The 23,042-nt window shown below is 49.0% G+C and overlaps 1 protein-coding gene across 1 annotated transcript in view; it reads left to right on the forward strand.

The window, feature by feature from the left end:
• The window catches only part of PFKFB1 (6-phosphofructo-2-kinase/fructose-2,6-biphosphatase 1), a 125,619-nt gene that overhangs the window by 11,070 nt on the left and 91,507 nt on the right, over positions 1 to 23,042 (forward strand). Inside the window, exons 3-4 of the mRNA XM_063938493.1 lie at positions 9,648 to 9,744; positions 10,623 to 10,689. Coding sequence (XP_063794563.1) covers positions 9,648 to 9,744; positions 10,623 to 10,689 — 164 coding nt within the window. The remainder of the gene's footprint in view (positions 1 to 9,647; positions 9,745 to 10,622; positions 10,690 to 23,042) is intronic.

Here is a 23,042-nt window from a genome sequence, read left to right on the forward strand (position 1 = left end):
ATACGTCTGCTGTTCCTAGGGATGATTCTGGACACGGTTCAGAAAAAGGTTTTTCTTCCCGAGGAAAAAGCCAAGGAGTTATCCGACCTGTCAGGAACCTCCTAAAACCAGGAAAGGTGTCTGTACATCAATGCACAAGAGTCCTGGGAAAAATGGTGGCTTTTTACGAAGCAATTCCATTCGGCAGATTCCATGCAAGAATTCTCCAAAGGGATCTGTTGGACAAATGGTCAGGGTCGCATCCTCAGATGCACCTGCGAATAACCCTGTCGCCAAGGACAAGGGTATATCTTCTGTGGTGGTTGCAAAAGGCTCATCTATTGGAGGGCCGCAGATTCGGCATACAGGATTTGATCCTGGTGACCACGGACGCCAGCCTGAGAGGCTGGGGAGCAGTCACACAAGGAAGAAACTTCCAGGGGGTATGGACGAACCTGGAAAAGTCTCTTCACATAAACATTCTGGTACTAAGAGCAATCTAAAATGCTCTAAGCCAGGCGGAACCACTCCTGCAAGGAAAACCGGTGTTGATTCAGTCGGACAACATCACGGCGGTCGCCCATGTACACAGACAGGGCGGCACAAGAAGCAGGAGTGCAATGGCAGAAGCTGCCAAGATTCTTCGCTGGGCGGAAAATCACGTAATAGCACTGTCAGCAGTGTTCTTCCCGGGCGTGGACAACTGGGAAGCAGACTTCCTCAGCAGACACGATATTCACCCGGGAGAGTGGGGTCTTCATCCAGAAGTCTTCCACATGCTAATAAACTGTTGGGAAAGACCAATGGTAGACATGATGGCGTCTCGCCTCAACAAGAAACTGGACAAGTATTGCGCCAGGTCAAGAGATCCACAGGCAATAGCTGTGGACGCACTGGTAACACCTTGGGTGTACAAATCAGTATATGTGTTTCCTCCTCTGCCTCTCATACCAAAGGTATTGAAGATTATACGGTGAAGAGGAGTAAGAACAATACTAGTGGCTCCGGATTGGCCAAGAAGGACTTGGTACCCGGAACTTCAAGAGTTGGTCACGGACGACCCGTGCCCTCTACTTCTGAGAAGGGACCTGCTACAACAGGGTCCCTGTCTCTTTCAAGACTTACCGCGGCTGCGTTTGACGGCATGGCGGTTGAACGCCAGATCCTAAAAGGGAAAGGCATTCCAGAAGAAGTCATTCCTACCTTGATTAAGGCAAGGAAGGAAGTCACCGCGAAACATTATCACCGCATTTGGCGAAAATATGTCGCGTGGTGCGAGGATCGGAGTGTTCCGACGGAGGAATTTCAACTGGGTCGTTTCCTACATTTCCTACAATCAGGATTGTCTATGGGTCTCAAATTGAGATCTATTAAGGTTCAAATTTCGGCCCTGTCAATATTCTTCCAAAAAGAATTGGCCTCAGTTCCTGAGGTACAGACTTTTGTTAAAGGAGTACTGCATATACAGCCTCCTGTGTTGCCTCCGGTGGCACCGTGGGATCTAAATGTAGTTTTAGATTTCCTCAAATCCCATTGGTTTGAACCATTGAAAAATGTGGATTTTAAATATCTCACATGGAAAGTGACTATGTTACTGGCCCTGGCTTCCGCCAGGAGAGTATCTGAATTGGCGGCTTTATCTTATAAAAGCCCTTATCTAATCTTCCATTCGGATAGGGCAGAACTGAGGACTCGTCCGCATTTTCTCCCTAAGGTGGTATCAGCGTTTCACCTGAACCAACCTATTGTGGTGCCTGCGGCCACTGGCGACTTGGAGGACTCCAAGTTGTTGGACGTTGTCAGAGCCTTAAAAATATACATTTCAAGGACGGCTGAAGTCAGAAAATCTGACTCGCTGTTGATACTATATGCACCCAACAAGTTGGGTGCCCCTGCTTCTAAGCAGACGATTGCTCGTTGGATTTGTAACACAATTCAACTTGCTCATTCTGTGGCAGGCCTGCCACAGCCTAAATCTGTTAAGGCCCATTCCACAAGGAAGGTGGGCTCATCTTGGGCGGCTGCCCGAGGGGTCTCGGCATTACAATTCTGCCGAGCAGCTACGTGGTCGGGGGAAAACACGTTTGTAAAATTCTACAAATTTGATACCCTGGCAAAAGAGGACTTGGAATTCTCTCATTCGGTGCTGCAGAGTCATCCGCACTCTCCCGCCCGTTTGGGAGCTTTGGTATAATCCCCATGGTCCTTTCAGGAACCCCAGCATCCACTTAGGACGATAGAGAAAATAAGAATTTACTTACCGATAATTCTATTTCTCGGAGTCCGTAGTGGATGCTGGGCGCCCATCCCAAGTGCGGATTATCTGCAATACTGTACATAGTTATTGTTAACAAATTCGGGTTATATTGTTAAGGAGCCATCTTTAAGAGGCTTTTTCTGTTATCATACTGTTAACTGGGTTTAGATCACAAGTTGTACGGTGTGATTGGTGTGGCTGGTATGAGTCTTACCCGGGATTCAAATTGCCTCCCTTATTGTGTACGCTCGTCCGGGCACAGTACCTAACTGGAGTCTGGAGGAGGGTCATGGGGGGAGGAGCCAGTGCACACCACCTGATCTGGTAAAAGCTTTACTTTTTTGTGCCCTGTCTCCTGCGGAGCCGCTATTCCCCATGGTCCTTTCAGGAACCCCAGCATCCACTACGGACTCCGAGAAATAGAATTATCGGTAAGTAAATTCTTATTTTTTTTATGAAGAACTTTTTCGTTAATTTTATAGTCCTCTTTATCTTTAAAAGGTTCCAGTTCAGTTTCTTTATGTTGGATACTCTTTTCTAATTCTGAGAGGGAGTTCTTCTTTTCCTCAATCAAGAGTTTCATGAGTTCAATGGAGCAATTATGTAATGTTTTATCCCATTTTTCCAAAAAAGCAGCGTCAAGAAGGAAAAGTCTCCACAAAGATGGCCGCCGCCAAGAGAACTGTGAATATAGAACTTAGCCCTCTGGACACTGCAAGCATTGGAAACCGCCGGCGCATGCGCAGTCCGGTTACCGGAAGTGGGGCGGAAGTGACGCGACGCCGTGAAACCGGAAGTGGGGCGGAAAATGCACTGGCGCACCTTATAACTGTTTTATTCAGCTTTCTGGACTCTAAACTTGCTCCCAAACCAAATAACTAACATCTGGAACTTATGTACTATTAAACTATATCACTTACTAGTGTAAAATAAGAATTCTTAGTCTGTCACAAAATACCATGTGGTACCAACAGGAAATGATGTCATAATTGATACCATATTAGTATGGGTATAAATAGATGCCTGGTCCCAGTCTGCCAACACCCCTTGATGAAGTCTTAAGGACGAAACGCGTTGGGCTATCTGGCAGTGACTACATACCAAGTTAAGGAATCCTTTTTTACTATTTATTCACTTTTAACTGGTATTTTATAGTTCTGTATGTATAGTTTTTATCCCATTTTTTTAGAAAAAGTTTATTGTCATTTTTTTAGAAAAAGTTTTTTTAGAAAAAGTTTCTTGTCATTTTTTAAATTGTACACACTAATAAATTGTATTTTACTTTGAAAATATACACCTAAAGTGTGATTCTTATAGACACCATTGGTCGCTAAACCCCCTCCCCCCAACTACATGTAAAATAATCTTTAGCAGAGAAATCCCTTTTGTAGCAGATGCAACATTAAAGGGCTTCTCTCTACATAACTACGTGCCAGTTATAATGCACAAATGCACTGACGTAAGATATCTGGAATAACTGTTATTGATCTATATTGACAACTATAACTGGATCTTAAATGTAGTACCGTTGACTATATTCCAAGGCGTTGAACTCTGCAGCCACGGTCTGTCTCTCTCCATGTATAGACCTAAATGAAGAGGATCAAATAAGAGTTTCGGTGTCCTGTTTACACTGCAGACGTTGCATTCTGTAGAAGGACCACATGAATGCACAATGTACCTCTGTTTCACACCTCTGCCAGATGTATTGATCCAGCAGCCGTAGGGGTTATCCAGCTAAAGTTTGGACTCCTTTTAAGGAACACTAACACTTTCACTTGTCTGAACTTTGCACTGCAGGCTGTTAGCTGTGCACGTGATTGTGTTTTTGTTGTGTATGAAAGCTGTAAAAATAAGAATTTACTCACCGGTAATTCTATTTCTCGTAGTCTGTAGTGGATGCTGGGTACTCCGTAAGGACCATGGGGTATAGACGGGCTCCGCAGGAGACTGGGCACTCTTAAAAGAAAGATTAGGTACTATATCTGGTGTGCACTGGCTCCTCCCTCTATGCCCCTCCTCCAGACCTCAGTTAGGGAAACTGTGCCCGGAAGAGCTGACATTACTAGCAAAGGATTTGGAATCCAGGGTAAGACTCATACCAGCCACACCAATCACACTGTACAACTCGTGATAACTATACCCAGTTAACAGTATGAACAATAACTGAGCCTCTCTCAACAGATGGCTCATACAATAACCCTTTAGTTAAGCAATAACTATATACATGTATTGCAGAGAGTCCGCACTTGGGACGGGCTCCCAGCATCCACTACGGACTACGAGAAATAGAATTACCGGTGAGTAAATTCTTATTTTCTCTGACGTCCTAGTGGATGCTGGGTACTCCGTAAGGACCATGGGGATTATACCAAAGCTCCTAAACGGGCGGGAGAGTGCGGATGACTCTGCAGCACCGAATGAGCAAACTCAAGGTCCTCCTCAGCCAGGGTATCAAACTTGTAGAATTTTGCAAAAGTGTTTGAACCCGACCAAGTAGCAGCTCGGCAAAGTTGTAAAGCCGAGACACCTCGGGCAGCCGCCCAAGAAGAGCCCACCTTCCTCGTGGAATGGGCTTTTACTGATTTAGGATGCGGCGGTCCAGCCGCAGAATGCGCAAGCTGAATGGTGCTACAGATCCAGCGAGCAATAGTCTGCTTTGAAGCAGGAGCACCCAGCTTGTTGGGTGCATGCAGGATAAATAGCGAGTCAGTTTTTCTGACTCTAGCCGTCCTGGAAACATAAAGTTTCAGGGCCCGGACTACGTCCAGCAACTTGGAATCCTCCAAGTCCCTAGTAGCCGCAGGCACCACAATAGGTTGGTTCAAATGAAACGATGATACCACCTTAGGGAGAAATTGGGGACGAGTCCTCCATTCTGCCCTTTCCATATGGAAGATCAGATATGGGCTTTTACATGACAAAGCCGCCAATTCTGACACACGCCTAGTCCAAGCTAAGGCCAAAAGCATGACCACTTTCCACGTGAGATATTTTAGCTCCACGGTCTTAAGTGGCTCAAACCAGTGGGATTTTAGGAATCCAACACACGTTAAGATCCCAAGGTGCCACTGGAGGCACAAAAGGGGCTGAATATGCAGCACCCCTGTAACAACGTCCAAACTTCAGGCAGTGAAGCCAGTTCTTTTTGAAAGAAAAAGGGATAGGGCCGAAATCTTGGCCTTTATGGATCCTAATTTTAGGCCCATAGTCACTCCTGACTGTAGGAAGTGCAGGAATCGACCCCCCTGGAATTCCTCTGTAGGGCCTTCCCGGCCACACACCAAGCAACCTATTTTCGCCATATACAGTGAAAAAGTCTTGCTGTCACGTCTTTCCTAGCCTTTATCAGCGTAGGAATAACTGCATCCGGAATGTCCTTTTCCGCTAGGATCCGGCGTTCAACCGCCATGCCGTCCAGCGCAGCCGCGGTAAATCTTGGATCAGATAGGGTCCCTGTTGCAACATGTCCTGACTGAGAGGCAGAGGCCATGGGTCCTCTGAGAGCATTTCTTGCAGTTCCGGGTACCGAGTCCTTCTTGGCCAATCCGGAGCAAAGAATATTGTTCACACTCCTCCGTTTATTACAATTCTCAGCCCTTGGGTCTGAGAGGAAGAGGAGGGAATATATAGACCGACTGGAACACCCACGGTGTTACTAGTGCGACCACAGCTATCGCCTGAGAGTCCCTTGACCCAGCGTAAAACCTTTTTTATCTTTTTATTGAGGTGGGACGCCATGTAGTCCACCTGAGGCAGTTTCCATCAATTTGCAAAACTGCGTGAAGACTTCCTGATGAAGTCACAACTTTCCCGGGTGGAGGTCGTGTCCACTCCCGGAATGAACACTGCTGACAGTGCGCTTACTTGATTCTCCGCCCAGCGAAGAATTCTGGTGGCTTCTACCCTCGCCACCCTGCTCCTTGTGCCGCCCTGGCGGTTTACATGAGCCTCTGCGGTCTGACTGGATCAGAACCGGTTGGTCGCGAAGCAGGAACTCCGCTTGACTTAGGGCGTTGTATATGGCCCTTAGTTCCAGGATATTGATGTGAAGGCAAGTCTGTTGGCTTGACCACAAACCTTGGAATTTTCTTCCCAGTGTAACTGCCCCCCACCCTCGGAGGCTTGCATCCGTGGTCACCAGGACCCAGCCCTGAATGCAGAATCTGCGGCCCTCGAGAAGGTGAGCACTCCGCAGCCACCACAGGAGAGACACCCTGGCCCTGGGGGATAGGGTGATTAACCGATGCATCTGAAGATGTGATCCGGACCACTTGTCCAGTAAGTTCCATTGTCCTTGCATGGAACCAGCCGAAGGGGATGGCCTCGTATGATGCCATCATCCTTCCCAGGACTCGAGTGCAGTGATGCACTGACACCTGTTTTGGTTTTCAATGGATTCCTGACCAGTGTCATGAGCTCCTGAGCTCTCTCTATCGGGAGATAAACCCTCTTCTGGTCTGTGTCTAGGATCATGCCTAGGCGAGGCAGATGAGCTGTAGGAACCAACTGCGACTTTGGAATATATAGAATCCAGTCGTGTTGCCGTTTCACTTCCAGAGAAGGTGATACGCTGTCCAGCAACTGCTCTCTTGATCTCGCTTTTATGAGGAGATCATCCAAGTATGTGATAATAGTGACACCTTGCTTCCGCAGGAGCACCATCATATCTGCCATTACCTTGGTGAAATTGGTAATGACAATCCCGTACCGCAATTCTGAGGTACGCCTGATGAGGTGGATAAATGGGGACACGAAGGTATGCATCCCTTATGTCCCGATTAATTTCAGGCATGCAATGACCGCTCTTAGCGATTCCATCTTGAACCTGAACCTTTTCAGGGTTATGTTCAGGGATTTTAATTCAATATGGGTCTAACCGAACCGTCTGGTTTCGGGATTATAACATGGTCGAATAATAACACCCTCTTGTTGAAGGAGGGGACCCTTGACCACCACCTGTTGAAGATACAATTTACGAATTGCAGTTAACACTGGCTCCCTCTCTTGGGGGGAAGCCCGCCGGGTCCTCGGTGAGGGGGCATCTTCTCACAGTCCAGCCTGTATCCCTGCGATACAATTTCTATTGCCCAGGGATCTAACAGGGAGTGAACCCACTTGTGGCTGAACTTACGAAGGCGTGTCCCCACCGGGCCTAGCTCCGCCTGTGGAGCCCCAGCGACATGCGGTGGATTTTTGTAGAGGCCGGGGAGGACTTCTGTTCCTGGGGACTAGCTGTGTTGTACAGCTTCTTTCCTCTGCCCCCGGCTCTGACAAGAAAGGACGCACCTCAGACTTTCTTGTTTCTTTATTCGAAAAGCTGCATTTAATAATGTCGTGCTTTCCTAGGCTGTGCAGGAATATAGGGCAACTAGCAGAATTACCAACTATAACTGTGGAAACCAGGCCCGAGAACCTTTCTCCACACAATCCTCAGCCTTCCATATGCCTCTTAAGTCTGCATCATCTGTCCAATGTATATTCTACAGGACACGTCAAGCAGAAATCGACATAGCTTTTGTCTCTAGGACCCAGTATACTCATGTCCCTTTGGGCATGCTTTATAATTATATATCTATCACTTAAGACAGCATATTAAAATATTTATATGCATACTAGGGTCTCAATCTCTGCTGATAAGGTACCTGTCCACGCTGCCACAGCGCTATAAACCCATGCCGACACAATCGCCGGTCTGGGTAGTATACTAGAATGTGCACACTATCTGCAGGATCCCTGAGAATAGCTCGTGCAAACAGGACACCCAAGGGAAAGATTCTCAACACATCCTGGCCCTAGTGGGGAAAGGATACAGCCTGAGAATTCTCTTGTGGGAAGCTGCCGTCTCTTGTCTGGAGATTCCCGCTCTTTTTTTCCTCATGAGAGGAGGGAAATTTACCTCAGCATTCTTCCCCTTAACATGTGTACTCTCGTGTCAGGGACAGATGAGTCATCAGTGATATGCAAATCATCTTTTATTCCAATAATCATATATTGAATATCTTTTAGCCCTCTTGGCTGTAACTTTGCATTATCGTAGTCGACAGTGGAGTTAAACTCCGTGTCGATACTTTGTTATTTTGGATAGTGAACATAGAGAGACTCTGAAGGACTTTGTGACATAGAGACAGACCAGGGTAGATTTCCTTTCTGTTCCCTAACCTTTTGTGCAATAATTTTACCTCAGCACTTACACATATCCAAACAGGTGTCGGCGTTGTTGACGGAGACACCCTCCCACACACATATCCGCTCTATCACCTCCTTAGAGGAGCCTTTTACCTCAGACATGTCGACACACGCGTACCAACACACCACACACACAGGGGATGCTCTATTTGAAGACCGTTCCCCCACCAGGCCCTTTGGAGAGACAGAGAGAGAGTATGCCAGCACACACCACAGCGCTATATAATACAGGGATGTACACTATACTGAGTGATTTTTCCCCTATAGCAGCTTATATACACAGTTTTTCGCCTAAATTTATGTGCCCCCCCCCTCTCTTTTTTACCCTTTGTGTACCAGGATACTGCAGGGGAGAGCCTGGGGAGCTTCCTTCCAGCTGAGCTGTGAAGAGAAAATGGCGCCGGTGTGCTGAGGAAGAAAGCCCGGCCCCCTCAGCGGCGGGCTTCTGTCCTTTTATGTACTTTAATGGCGGGGGTTAATGCACATATACAGTTTATCAGACTGTATTATGTGCTTTTCGCCAAGTAAGGTAATCTAATTGCTGCCCAGGGCGCCCCCCCCCTAGCGCCCTACACCCATCAGTGACCGGAGTGTGTGGTGTGCTAAGGGAGCAATGGCGCACAGCTGCAGTGCTGTGCGCTACTTTAATAAAGACCGGAGTCTTCAGCCGCCGATTTTCAACTTCTCTTCGTTCTTCTGGCTCTACAAGGGGGACAGCGGCGCGGCTCCGGGACCGGACGACCGAGGACTGGGCCTGTGTTCGATCCCTCTGGAGCTAATGGTGTCCAGTAGCCTTAGAAGCCCAAGCTAGCTGCAAGCAGGTAGGTTCGCTTCTCTCCCCTAAGTCCCAAGTAGCAGTGAGTCTGTTGCCAGCAGATCTCACTGAAAATAAAAAACCTAACAAATACTTTCTTTTCTAGGAAGCTCAGGAGAGCCCCCAGTGTGCAACCAGCTCTGGCCGGGCACAGATACTAACTGAGGTCTGGAGGAGGGGCATAGAGGGAGGAGCCAGTGCACACCAGATATAGTACCTAATCTTTCTTTTAAGCGTGCCCAGTCTCCTGCGGAGCCCGTCTATACCCCATGGTCCTTACGGAGTACCCAGCATCCACTAGGACGTCAGAGAAACTGGATTACTATAGTCCATAATTAGACCTCACGGAAATGCGATGTTTACTGTGGAGCCTTCAGTTTAACACGTGTTTTCTTGTATTCTGCTCAGTGTTTAACGTGGGGCAGTATCGCCGGGAGGCTGTGCAGATCTACAAAAACTATGAGTTCTTCCGGGCGGACAACCAGGAAGCCATGAAGATCCGAAAGTGAGTTTGCTGCTTCTGTAATGGAATGTTAGTAACTAATGATTGTTGTTCATACTTACATGACTCCTGTTAGTGGTCAGATCTAATTTATATAATGTGGTAACAAGAAATAAACCTTCACTCTGTAAAATGATTAATTGTACGTTTCAGACCTTGGAGAGAGATAAAGTGCCAGCCAATCAGCTCCTGACTGCCATGTTACAGGCTGTGTTTGAAAAATGACAGCAGCTGATAGGTTGGAAATGTATGCCTCTCCACTCTATCACACTCCAAGGCTCCTCTATCCCATGAAATGAAAATCCTGTAGTACAGGCATGTCAAACTCGTGGCCCTCCAGCTGTTGTGAAACTACAAGTCCCAGCAAGCTTTACCAGCTGATCGGTGAAAGGTATGCTGGGACTTGTAGTTTCACAACAGCTGTAGGTCCACGAGTTTGACATGCCTGCTCTATAGTAGGACCCCCATCTAGATTGATTGTGCCACTCACAATCCTGGAGTATTAATATTTGGTGTGCTAAAATAAAATAAAAAATATAACCAATGTTTTCCGTGTGTCTTGTAAATAATTCGTACGTAATATAGGCAATTGCATATTTAGTACTGTATGGCGAGGGTTCCCAACCACGTTCCTAAAGGCACATGAACAGTCCAGGTTTTAAGGATATCGTGCTCAAGCATGGATAATCCCTAAAACCTGGACTGTTCGTGTACCTTAAGGAACATGGTTGGGAAACATCGCTGTATGGAATTTCAAAGTTGATGAGTTTTGCTGGTGATTCATGTGCAGCTTTACCATGGAACAATTATTGTTCAGCCATTTGACTGCTGGGCATGGGGCGGCCATGTTTGAACTAAACAGTGTCCATGTTCTTTTACAGACAGTGTGCAATCCATGCCCTGATGGATGTCCACACTTATCTGTCACGGGAAGAGGGACACGTTGCTGTAAGTGGTTGGAAATGAAATTTGCAAAATTATCCTATTACCTGTTAATTATCAAGTGTTACTATAGACTCTTTTTTTTTTTTTTTTTGTCCACGTGCAGTCTAGCCATTTGATAACTGCACTGAGGCATGAGGCACAAAGTGCCTCAAAATGATTTCCTCAATAGGAGTAGACATGTACATTTTAAGAACTGGTATATTAAGTAACAGGGGAAGGGGCAAATGTATTAAGCCTTGGAGAGTGATAAAGTGGAGAGAGATAAACTACCAACCAATCCGCTCCTGTCATTTTTTTAAACGCAGCCTGTAACACGGCAGTTAGGAGCTGATTGGCTGGTACTTTATCACCGTCCAAGGCTTAGTACATATCCCCCTGTGGGGCAAATTTAAATACGAGTGATATTCTTGTGATCACTTGTTATGAATGATAAATGGTGCCCCAGCCAATCAGCTCCTAACTGTCATGTGCTTGAAAAATGACAGGAGCTGATTGGCTGGAGCTCCATTTATCATTTGTAAAGATGGATATCAAGAATATCACTTGTTGTTAAATCTGCCCCTATATGTGCAATATATTCATGACTTTTTTTTTTGTTTTTTTTGTTAATACTTTCCTTGTACATTATACAAGTGACATAAATAGTTTTTCCTATTGGCCGCGCTGTTCTTTTCATATTGCATTTAGAAAAGTGTGACAAGGCACCAGGCACGCAGAGTATTGTGTGGACTCCTTGCAATATGTTTTACAACCTGCCCTATAGTCGGTGTCTTCTAAGCTTTTGCTTGTGGGGAGCCTAAAAAAAAAAAAGAAGTTTTTTTTAATATGAACTGTTAACTCTATATCAGTGCTTGTCAATTTTTTGTTAAATCTAGGAGCCAGGATAAACGTGTAGGAGACAGAATACTGACCCCCCTCAAAAACACTTCTGAAACCCACCCCCCATGCAGCCACATTACTGAGTAGCTACCCCCCTCCCCCCAGGGAAACCAACCCCCATGGCCACACAACTAAGTGTGCACCTCCAGGCAAATCGTCCCTCTGCAGCCACAATGCTGTGCAGCTAACCCCTGGGCAAATAACAACCTTCCCCCCACGGCCACAATAATGAGCAGCTTACACCCCCCCCCCCCCCCCCCAGGCAACCAACTCCCACGGTCATACAGCTAAGGGGGTACTCCCAGGAAGACCACCCCTCCGCAGCCACCCCACTAGGCAAACAATACCCCCCAAATACCCCCTCCTAAGCCGCAATCAACGGCCACACATAGACCCTCATATCTGAGAGCTCTATGCAGCCGCAATTTGGAGACAGCAGACAGCGCAGGCTGGAACGGACAGGCACAAGTCAGGTTGGGATGGACAGGCACCGCATTCAGCGCAGGCCAGGACGGACACTCAGCACATGCATTTCTGTGCATGAAATGGGGATCTGATTCCTCCCTCAACAATCTGGTAGCCAAGCATTAAAATCTAGGGGCCATGGTGACCTGGTCCCTGGGATTTGCTGAGCCCTGATCTATATAATCCGCTTTAGGGGGAGATTCAAATGTTTGAAAAGTGGGTTGCATGTCTGTTTTTTTCCTATCTGATAGACAGGAAAAAACAGACACCCAACTGACTTTTCAAACATTTGAATCTCCCCCTTAGAGTTGTTAAAAAAATTTTTGAATACGATCTCCCTGCTCCATCTGTAAGCGCCTCTAACATCCTTAGGACCTGATCACTATAGGATCTCATGCAGGTCAAATTGCTGATTCATATACTGGGGCAGTGATGTCGGTGAATCGGCCAACTGCACGCCATGCATTTCTGTACAGCATGCACGCAATGATGTCACTCAGTCTCCGCCTGCTTATAGAATCGCAAATTGTATTCTAGCAGCCTGAGAGAAAGTTTGGTGAAGTATATGTACCTGGTGAATGAATATTTTATAAAGCTCAATAATACATGGCTTTTACTAAATATTAATGTCGGTTCATGGATTTAGTTGCTCTTTTGAACTATCTTGGCTCCTCTAAACCCTGTAAATCTGGCTGCGCAGTTCTCCAAAGCTAAAATAAACAGCGCTAAAGATGCGCAGTGTTAAAATAAAAAGCTGCAAGTACACCGATCATCAATCTTTAGGAACCCATTTATCAACGAGTGATAAAACTCATTGTGAATGATAAATTGTGCTACAGCCAATAGGCTCCCAACTATCGTGTGTTTGAAAAATGACAGTTAGGAGTATGATTGGCTGGAGCACCGTTTATCATTCACAACGAGTTTTATCACTCGTTGATAAATAAGCCCCATACATGCGAGTATAAAACGGTTTGTTAAAACAGCTGGACGCGGCTGCACAGGAATATCAGTCACTTCTGAGAAGTCATTTTAAGGTCATTATTCAACTGAATTCCATTAAACCACTACACGTTGAAAATTAGTGCGCCCTCCGTGTGTGTGTGTGTATTTATTAGACCCCTCTCTAGTTGTCTTTTATAAGTTGCCTGGATCATGTGGAGCCCAACAGTGTCTTTTCTGTGCTTCATACAGAGTATCTGTATTTCTTTTTCATCCACTAGGGGTCACTGGAGTACTCTTGGGATATGGACGGCTTCCGCAGGAACAGGGCACTGAATATTTAAATTTAGAACTCTCCACCCCTCAATATCCCAGAGTACCTCAGTACTTAGTGTTTTTTCTGTGCTCGACGTAGCAACAAGGCTTGTGTGGAGCTCCCACACTTCTTTTGAATATATTTTTATTTTATTTTTGATTTTTCTTTTTCACTTTATCCACATCCCTTCCCCCCTTCCAAAAGGCGAGGGTCCGGGATAGTGGAAGCTGCTACAAGCGGCTGTGGCGTGTCGGTCCTCACTAAAAGAGCACCCTCACAGCCAAGTGCAGACTACCTGCAGAAAAGGCTGGACGGAGCTTGCAGAGAAGTCCCGTCCTAGCCCTCACCACAGGCGTCCAGGTATGTTGGGGGACGGGGCGGTCAGCTCACGCTGCCGCTCCGCTGTGTGGGGACACTGTACTGTGAAGCGCCGCCCGCCGCCGCTGATTGGTGTTGTGAGCGGATGCCGAAGCCGCTCAGTCCCGCCCGCTCAGAGCCGCGCCGGCCGCACTTTCTTTAATCCATAGATGCCGCTTCACGCCTCTATGGAGCACGCTCCCTGGCTCCCGCTCCCCGGCTCCCTCTAGACGCGCCCCGGTTACTTGTAAGTTCCCCCGGCTCCGTGTACTAGACAGCGGTACACGGAGCAAAGGGGGGGGGGGGGGGAGAAGTCTCACAGCACACGCAGCTACACGGGGGGGGAGTACCCATAGCAGCAGCAGCAGTATACAAGGCTGCATAGGTTATAAGAAAGCATAGCCTTTACTACAGGGGTGGGGAACCTTTTTTCTACCGAGGGCCATTTGGATATTTATAAAATCCTTCGGGGGCCATACAAGTCTGCCCCCTCGCGCGCCAAAAAAATGGGTGTGGCCAGTTAAAATGGGACGTGATACACATATGCCCCCAATAGTGCCAGATCCACAATTGCCCCCACAGTGCCAGGTATACAAATGCCCTTCACAGTGCCAGGTATACAAATGCCCCTCACAGTGCCAGGTATACAGATGCCCTCACAGTGCCAGGTATACAAATGCCCCCACAGTGCCAGGTATACAAATGCCCCTCACAGTGCCAGGTATACAAATGCCATTCACAGTGCCAGGTATACAAATGCCCCTCACAGTGCCAGGTATACAGATGCCCCCACAGTGCCAGGTATACAGATGCCCCTCACAGTGCCAGGTATACAGATGCCCCTCACAGTGCCAGGTATACAGATGCCCCTCACAGTGCCAGGTATACAGATGCCCCTCACAGTGCCAGGTATACAAATGCCCCTCACAGTGCCAGGTATACAGATGCCCCTCACAGTGCCAGGTATACAGATGCCCCTCACAGTGCCAGGTATACAGATGCCCCTCACAGTGCCGGGTATACAGATGCCCCTCACAGTGCCGGGTATACAGATGCCCCTCACAGTGCCGGGTATACAGATGCCCCCACAGTGCCAGGTATACAGATGCCCCTCACAGTGCCAGGTATACAGATGCCCCCACAGTGCCGGGTATACAGATGCCCCTCACAGTGCCGGGTATACAGATGCCCCCACAGTGCCAGGTATACAGATGCCCCCACAGTGCCAGGTATACAGATGCCCCCACAGTGCCAGGTATACAGATGCCCCCCCGTCCCGCTTACCGCTCCTTTCAACGGGGACACGGAGGAGAGCGCGGCTATGTTGGGCGGCGGCGTGTAAGACTTGAAACCAGCCGCCGGTTCGAGAGCCAATCAGAGCTCGCCGACCGGCAGCCGCCGCTCCTGATTGGTTGCCGGTCCGCGAGCTCTGATTGGCCCACGAACCGGCGGCTAGTTTAAAGTCCTACACGCCACCGCCCGACAATAGCCGCGCTCTCCTCCGTGTGGTGACAGCTGAGACACGCTGCCGCCGGACTGTTCGGAGGAGCGGGTGGGCCAGACCAAACGGCTTTGCGGGCCTTATACGGCCCGCGGGCCGGAGGTTCCCCACCCCTGCTTTACTAGGTGCTTCATCGCGCCCTACGGGCGCTCTTCACACTGTCGCAAGGGGCTACGCCTCCTTAACCCTTGCATGCCTTTCTGGGGTTCAATATTTGTATTATATGGAGCATTACCTGCACTCCTTTGTTAGTGGTTAAATATTGCACAATGAAAGGGCGTGCGATGGTGAAGGAGGCGCAGGCCCTTGCGACGGCATGAACAGCACCTGCAGGGCACAATGTACAGAATGTAGCGGGTGCGGGGGGGACTGCGGATGGGGGAGGGTGTCTGTAGATGCTGCGGGTGGAGGGGGGGGCAGATGCGGGGGGGGCCCGGATGGGGAAGGGTCGGGAGGTGCTGCGGGTGGGGGAGTGGCAGAGGAGTGGGGGCTGCAGATGGGGGAGGGGTCCGGAAGCACTGCAGGTGGGGGAGGGGCAGGGGTGCCACGGATGGGGGAGGGGCGGGTGCGGGGATGTTGCGGATGGGTGCAGGGTTCCGGAGGTGCTGTGGGATGGGAAGGGGCGGGGGTGCCAGGGGTGGGGTAGGGGGTCCGTAGGCGCCGCGGGTGGTGCGGCGGATGGGGAAGGGGGTCTAGAGGCGCTGCAGGTGGTGGAGGGGCAGGTGCGGGGGTGCCGTGGGTGGGGGAGGGAGGACCACGGATGGAGGAGGGTGTCTGCAGATGCTGCAGGTGGAGGGGGGGCAGGTGGTGGAGACATATATATGGGGGGTGGATGCTGGAGGGGGTCTGGAGGTGCTGTGGGTGGTGGAGGGGCGGGGGAGTGGGAGCCGCGGGTGGTGTAGGGGGTCTGGAGGCACAGCGTGTGGGGGAGGGGTGGAGTGCCGCATGTGGTGGAGGGGAAGGTGCGGAGATGTGGTGCATTGGGGAGGGGTCTGGAGGCGCTGCGGGTACTGTACCTGCCAAAAAGGTAGTTGGAGGGTATGCAGTAACAGGGTCAGAACAGGGGTGACGGGGCAAGGACAGGGGCGACGGGGCCGTGACAGAAATTTCATGTAAGTGTCAGACCATTCAGTATTGTTCAGCTATATCCCCTACTATAGAAGAGAGGACAGTGTTTAAAGATACCCTTATGTGCATTCGTGAAAGGAATAAAATGTAAGTTCCTTTCTAATGAAGCAAAGAACACGGATTGTATTCTCCTGATAAGGATCATACACACTCCTCCTTCTTAGTGGGTGTTATACTAAAGTCCAAATTGTAAGATCCATATTCTGGACAGCGCTAGTTTCAGACCGTTTGTTTTTCTTCGGGGCCAGGACAGAAATGACAAAGACAGGACAGGGGTGACGGGGCCAGGACAGGGGTGACGGGGCCAGGACAGGGGTGACGGGGCCAGGATAGGGTTGACAGGGCAAGCACAGGGGTGACAGGGCCAGGATAGGGGTGACAGGGCCAGGATAAGGGTGACAGGGCAAGGCCAGGGGTGACAGGGACATGACAGAACACAGGGCACGGGAGAGATTGGTATTAGGGACAAAACAGTGGTGACAGTGACAGACAGATGTGTCTTACCGGAGTCACTGCTGCTGGCTGCTGCTGTTCCACTCCAACCTGTTGGGATCTGCTGCTGGTGGAGACTTGACATGGCTGACTCTCTCAGGCTGGAGTCCTGCTTCCTCTGCCCGCCCGCATCCCCCCCCCCCCCTCCCCCTCCCCACTCCTCAGTCACACACCGCAGACCTCGCGCGGCTGCCGGGCACTGTGGTAAGGGAAGACTGGGAGTGACTGGTTAGCCCCCAGGAGACGCTGCGGCTGGAGGGAGGAGGGGGTCGGAGCCTGCAAGCAGCGCAGACTTCTGCAGTGCTGCCCGCCAGCTAAAGTGTGTGAAGGAGCTGGGCGCACCTCACTGCGGGTGGCAGCGCTGCAGCTAGCGGTGGGGTTGCCGGGGCTGGAGATAACAGAGGCAGTACGGAACCTGCACAGCGGCAGGTGCCCCACAAAACTGCAGCTAAGAAGTGTGGAGTGTGCCAGAAAGTGACCCTCCTCCGCGCCAGAGAGACCCTGCTGAGTTTGCTGATGTGGGGGGTCAAGCACACAGTGAGCCGGTGCCCGTCTGTCTGTACGGCATACCCCCTCACACACCCCCATACCTCCAACTGTCCCGATTTTTTCGCGGGACAGTCCCTTTTTTTGGGGCTGTCCCACCTGCGTGGCGCAGTGTCCCGTGGTGGTGGTGGGGGGGCGGCAGTTGGGAAGCTCCTGTACTCGCTGTTCTGCTTAGCAGAGCAGCGGTGAATAGACGCCTATTATAGACATCTATTTAGTGGAGGGAGAAGGGGCATCAGGGGGTACGGATTAAGGGGGGGTCCGTCAGCAGAGCCTCCCTGCTTTCTTCTGCCTGTGCGGGTGTGTAGGGGGGAGTGGCCACCCCTCTGGATTTACCCGTAGCTGAGGGGCCAAAATCCCATAAAAAAAAAAAAATCCTGGAATTTGCATAAGGGGCGTGGCCACGCGTCCCGCGATTAGGCCACGCCCCAAACCCACAGCAGGCACAGCAATGAGATAGGGCCCCCATGTCTCAAGTGCCCTGGGCCCGCCGGACTCATAATCCGCCCCTGGGGGCATGCCAGCAGCTCACAGAGCGCTGGGCATGCCCCCTCACTGATGAAAACGGGGGCTCGCGATCGGGGGTCATCCAGCAAAGCCACCCCCCCTTTTTGCCGCGCGTGTGTCCCTTCTTCTGCCTGAAGAAAGCTGGGAGGTATGCACCCCTGTCTACCTGAAGAAAGCTGGGAGGTATGCACCCCTGCCTGTGCCATGCCCATACCATCTGTTTCTGCTCGATTTGTCCAGATCTGTGACTCATTTGACTAACTCCGCCCAGTGTTGTGACTCTGCCCAGCGTTAGCAAATGAGGCACAAAGTCACAGATCTGGGCTATTATATAGGAGATTAACAGACCTTGTTATTAAACAGACTATTCCCAGGTTATATATGTGTTTCACAAAATTATAACCTGTACTGTGATTATAACTGTAAGCATGGCATGGGGGCCATTTTAACCATGCTTCCTGTTCTTCCTGTTGTGATTCCAGAACGTTCCTGTCCTACATCTCTACTCCACCGGAGGCGCAGGGGTGTTAGTGGGAATTTGGGATCACATTTCATATAGGACTGGCCACGTGTACTGCACTTGGCCAGATATATATATATATATATACATATATATATATATATATATATATATATATATATATATATATATATATATATATATATATATATACACACACACCTTAGTACTATTTTACTGAGTCGTGCAAGTTGTCTGTTTTTGTGTATTGTATTGTCTGTCTGCATAATGAGTAAGGCACCAGCAAAAACTAAAAAGCAGTTTCACTGCAAGGTCAGTGTGTTACCGGATGGATCTACCACATGTACAGTACGTTTTGTGAATTCAGCTATGAATACAATTTCCGCTCCGGTTTCAAAGCCGGTGTCATTACCGGACCCTCCATGGGCTATGCTAACAGATGTCATGGCTGGGTTGCAATCAGAATTGGCCGCCGCTCGACAAGAGCGGGAAGCGGCAAGATCTGAGTCTCGGGTGAGTCCGCCAGAACTACCGGAGGGGTCTCAACCTTGCCAAAGGTCCAAGTCCATTTTGGGTAGACGGGATAAATTTCATTTGTCTTATGATTTACCAGTTTCTGCTATGTTGCATTCTGACGATTCTATGCCAGACCTCACTGCGCCTGATGAGGGGGAGGAGGGCGAAGTGGACCAGCAGTCAGATAGTGATGATTTTAACAGCCCAGGCATTGATAATCTCATCAGAGCGGTGCGTCAGTCTCTGAAGTTTACAGAAACTGAGGAGCCTCTGACAAATGATGAAGTCGTCTTTACTAAACTACAGAGATCTCCAATGTGTTTTCCTGTTTCGGAATCTCTTAATAAGATGTTAGTAGAAACACGAAAGAATCCAGATAAACGGTTTTCTATCCCTCGCAGATTTAAGTCTAGTTACCCGTTTCCAGAGTCTGTGACATGTACATTGGAGAATCCGCCAATGGTGGATTCGTCTGTGTCAAAATTTACAAAGAAATTAACCATACCAGTACCAACTGCTACTACGCTTAAAGACCCTTCAGACCGTAAAATAGAAACTATGCCATGTATATAGCAGCAGGAGTGCTGCTTAGACCTGGGTTGGTTGGCATTTGGGTCACTAAGGCGCTAATGGTATGGATAACAGAACTCAAGTCTGCCCTACATGACGATCACCTTATACTTCTCGCTGATCAAATCTGTGAAGCTGCTGAGTATCTATGTACAGCTTCTACGGACGTCTGTCAGCTCACTTCTCGCCTTTCATCGTCGCTAGTTACGGCACGACGAGCACTCTGGCTGCGGTCTTGGCAAGCGGAGGCAGAGGTTAAGAGAGGTATAGAGGCGTTGCCTTACGGTGGCGAGAAGTTGTTTGGTCCTGAATTGGACAAATGGATTTCTGAGGCCATGGGAGGGAAGTCTGTTTTCCTACCATTGCCTCCAACGGTACCTAGATTGAAATACTCTGGCCCGGCGTTCAAATCCTTTAGACCTCAGCCCTTTCGAGGCCGTGGTAGAGGAACAGCCACGCCTGGTAGACGAGATCGAGGACGTGGTTTCCTACAAACCAACACCAGTCGTCAGGACGCTAAGGTCACTGACAAGCCAGTGGCATGACAGGCTTCCAGCCTATCTCGGATCTCCAATTGTGGGAGCACGCCTTCAGACATTCCATTTGGCGTGGTTCCAGACATCCACAGATGGGTGGATCCGCAATATAGTATTAAAAGGTTACAAAATAGAGTTCGACTGTCTTCCGCCACTGCGGTTTTTCCAGAAAGGACTGCCTCTCTCGGACGACAAGAGGGCAGTTCTGCAAATTTTCATTCAGTCCCTGCTGGATTCAGCAGTTTTGATTCAGGTCCCTGTACAACAACAAGGTCAGGGTTATTATTCCAGTCTGTTTGTGGTACCAAAGCCGGATGGCTCCGTCAGGCCAATATTTAACTTAAAGGGTCTCAATCAGTACGTCACTTACTACAGATTCAAGATGGAATCTCTGCGGTCAGTAATTGTAGGTTTAGAGCCACAGGAATTCATGATTGTGCTAGATCTCAAGGATGCGTACTTACACATTCCGATTTGGCCACCTCATCAGAGGTTCTTGCGTTTTGCAATACGGCAGAACCATTACCGGTTTCAGGCTCTACCGTTTGGCCTCTTGTCAGCGCCTCGGGTATTCACCAAAGTGATGTCTGTGATGATAGCTCATCTCAGATCCCTAGGAGTGACAATAGTCTCGTACTTGGACGATCTGCTCATCAAAGCTCCGTCTCAACAGATGCTCCTCCAACATGCGTTGCTAACGTATAATGTACTGGTTCACCACGATTGGATTGTTAACTTCAAGAAATCACATCTAATTCCGTCTCAACGACTTCAATTCCTAGGTATGATTCTCGATACAGTAAATCAAAGAATTTACCTACCAGAACAGAAAGTACAGATTATTCGTCATCTGGTACAATTAGTGCTCAAGCCACGCACAGTCTCGGTACATTTGTGCATTCGCCCTTTTAGGCACAATGGTGGCGGCTTTCGTAGCGCTTCAGTTCGGAAGATTTCACTCACGTCCTTTTCAACTGGATGTGCTCGCACAGTGGTCAGGCTCGCATCTGCAGATTCACCACAGGGTGAGGTTGTCGCCACGGGCAAGGGTATCTCTACTCTGGTGGCTCAAAGTACACAATCTAACCGCAGGGAAACGGTTTGGCGCCTGGAATTGGATAATTCTAACGACGGACTCGAGTCTCAGAGGTTGGGGAGCTGTAGTTCAAAATGGTCAGCTCCAGGGTCTCTGGGCGGATCACGAAAGATTGCTGTCTATAAATGTCCTGGAACTCCGTGCAATTTACAATGCGCTACGACAAGCAGTACAAATGCTTCGGTCTCAGACTGTCCAGGTGCAGTCAGACAATGCAACGGCGGTCGCGTACATTAACAAACAAGGAGGAACGAGAAGCCGCATGGCAATGCGGGAAGTAGCTTGAATCCTCAATTGGAGCATCACCAAGTGATATTGTCGGCAGTGTTCATTCCGGGAGTGGACAATTGGGAGGCGGATTATCTCAGCCGTCGGGATTTTCATCCAGGAGAATGGGCATTAAATCCAGAAGTTTTTCACATGTTGGTCCAGAGGTGGGGTTACCCTCAAGTGGACCTGAAGGCATCTCGCCACAATCACCAAACGCCCCAGTATGTGTCCAGAACGCGAGATCCAAAGGCAGTGGCGGTGGATGCTCTCACAATCGCGTGGCCGTACAGCCTCGTATATCTGTTTCCACCGTTTCCGCTGCTCCCTCTGTTGCTAAAACGGATCAAGAGAGAGTCCGCCACAGTCATACTAGTGGCGCCTCATTGGCCTCGGAGAGCTTGGTTCTCGGATCTCTGCGGACTACTTGCAGACGATCCTTGGCCGCTCCCACTATGTCCGGACCTGTTACAACAGGGTCCGTTTCTTTACCCCGATTTAGCGCGGCTGCGTTTGACGGGGTGGCTGTTAAGACCGCCCTCTTAAGAAGAGAGGGCATTCCAGAATCGGTTATACCAACCATGTTACGAGCTAGGAAGCCAGTTACAGCAGCTCATTATTACAGAATTTGGCGTGCCTATATAGGTTGGTGTGAAGCTCGGAAGTTTCCGACATCATCTTTCAAGTTATCCCGTCTTTTGTTATTTCTACAGACGGGGTTAGATGGAGGACTGCGTTTATCAACACTAAAAGTACAGGTATCTGCTTTGTCAATTTACTTTCAAAGACGATTGGCTCTATTGCCGTCGGTACACACCTTTCAGCAAGGTGTCCTCAGAGTACAGCCTCCATTCATTCCACCTACAGCACCATGGGACTTGAATCTGGTTTTGGATTTCTTATAGTCTTCATATTTTGAACCCTTACAACAAGTGGATATTAAGTTTCTCACTTGGAAAACAATTTTTCTCCTAGCCTTAGCTTCGGCAAGGCGTGTTTCAGATTTGGGTGCCTTGTCATACAAGCCACCGTATTTGGTGTTTCATGATGACAGAGCGGAACTTCGGACGAATCCCACTTTCTTGCCAAAGGTAGTGTCATCTTTTCACATCAATCAACCAATAGTAGTTCCTGTGTTAACAGAAGATTCTGGAACTTTGGATGTGGTACGCGCACTACGCGTTTATGTATCCCGAATGTCTACAGTTCGTAAGACGGATACGTTGTTTGTTCTCTCTGATGCTGCCAAGATGGGTTGGCCAGCTTCTAAGCAGACCTTATCTAGATGGATTAAACTGACCATACGTCAAGCTTACCTTCATGCTAGGTTACAGCCGCCTACATCAGTAACAGCTCATTCCACACGTTCTGTGGGAACTTCATGGGCAGCTGGTCGCGGGGCTTCTACGACGCAGCTTTGCCGTGCGGCTACATGGTCATCAGTGCACACGTTTGTGCGCTTTTACAAGTTTGATACGTTTGCGGCATCAGCATCTAGCTTTGGCCGCCTAGTGTTACAGGTGCCAAACAGCTCTCCCGCCCACGGGGAAAGCTTTGGTACGTCCCAAGAATACTCTAGTGACCCCTAGTGGATGAAAAAGAAAATAGGATTTTGGTACTTACCAGGTAAATCCTTTTCTTTGAATCCATAGCTGGCACTGGAAGCCCACCCAGAGTAGTTTTACCTGGTTTGTGGTAAGTTCAGGGGTACTTATGGTAACACACTCTCACCGACTGGTTCAAATTATCAAGTTCTA

The sequence above is a fragment of the Pseudophryne corroboree genome, chromosome 8 (assembly GCF_028390025.1).
Source record: "Pseudophryne corroboree isolate aPseCor3 chromosome 8, aPseCor3.hap2, whole genome shotgun sequence".
Classification (NCBI taxonomy): domain Eukaryota; kingdom Metazoa; phylum Chordata; class Amphibia; order Anura; family Myobatrachidae; genus Pseudophryne; species Pseudophryne corroboree.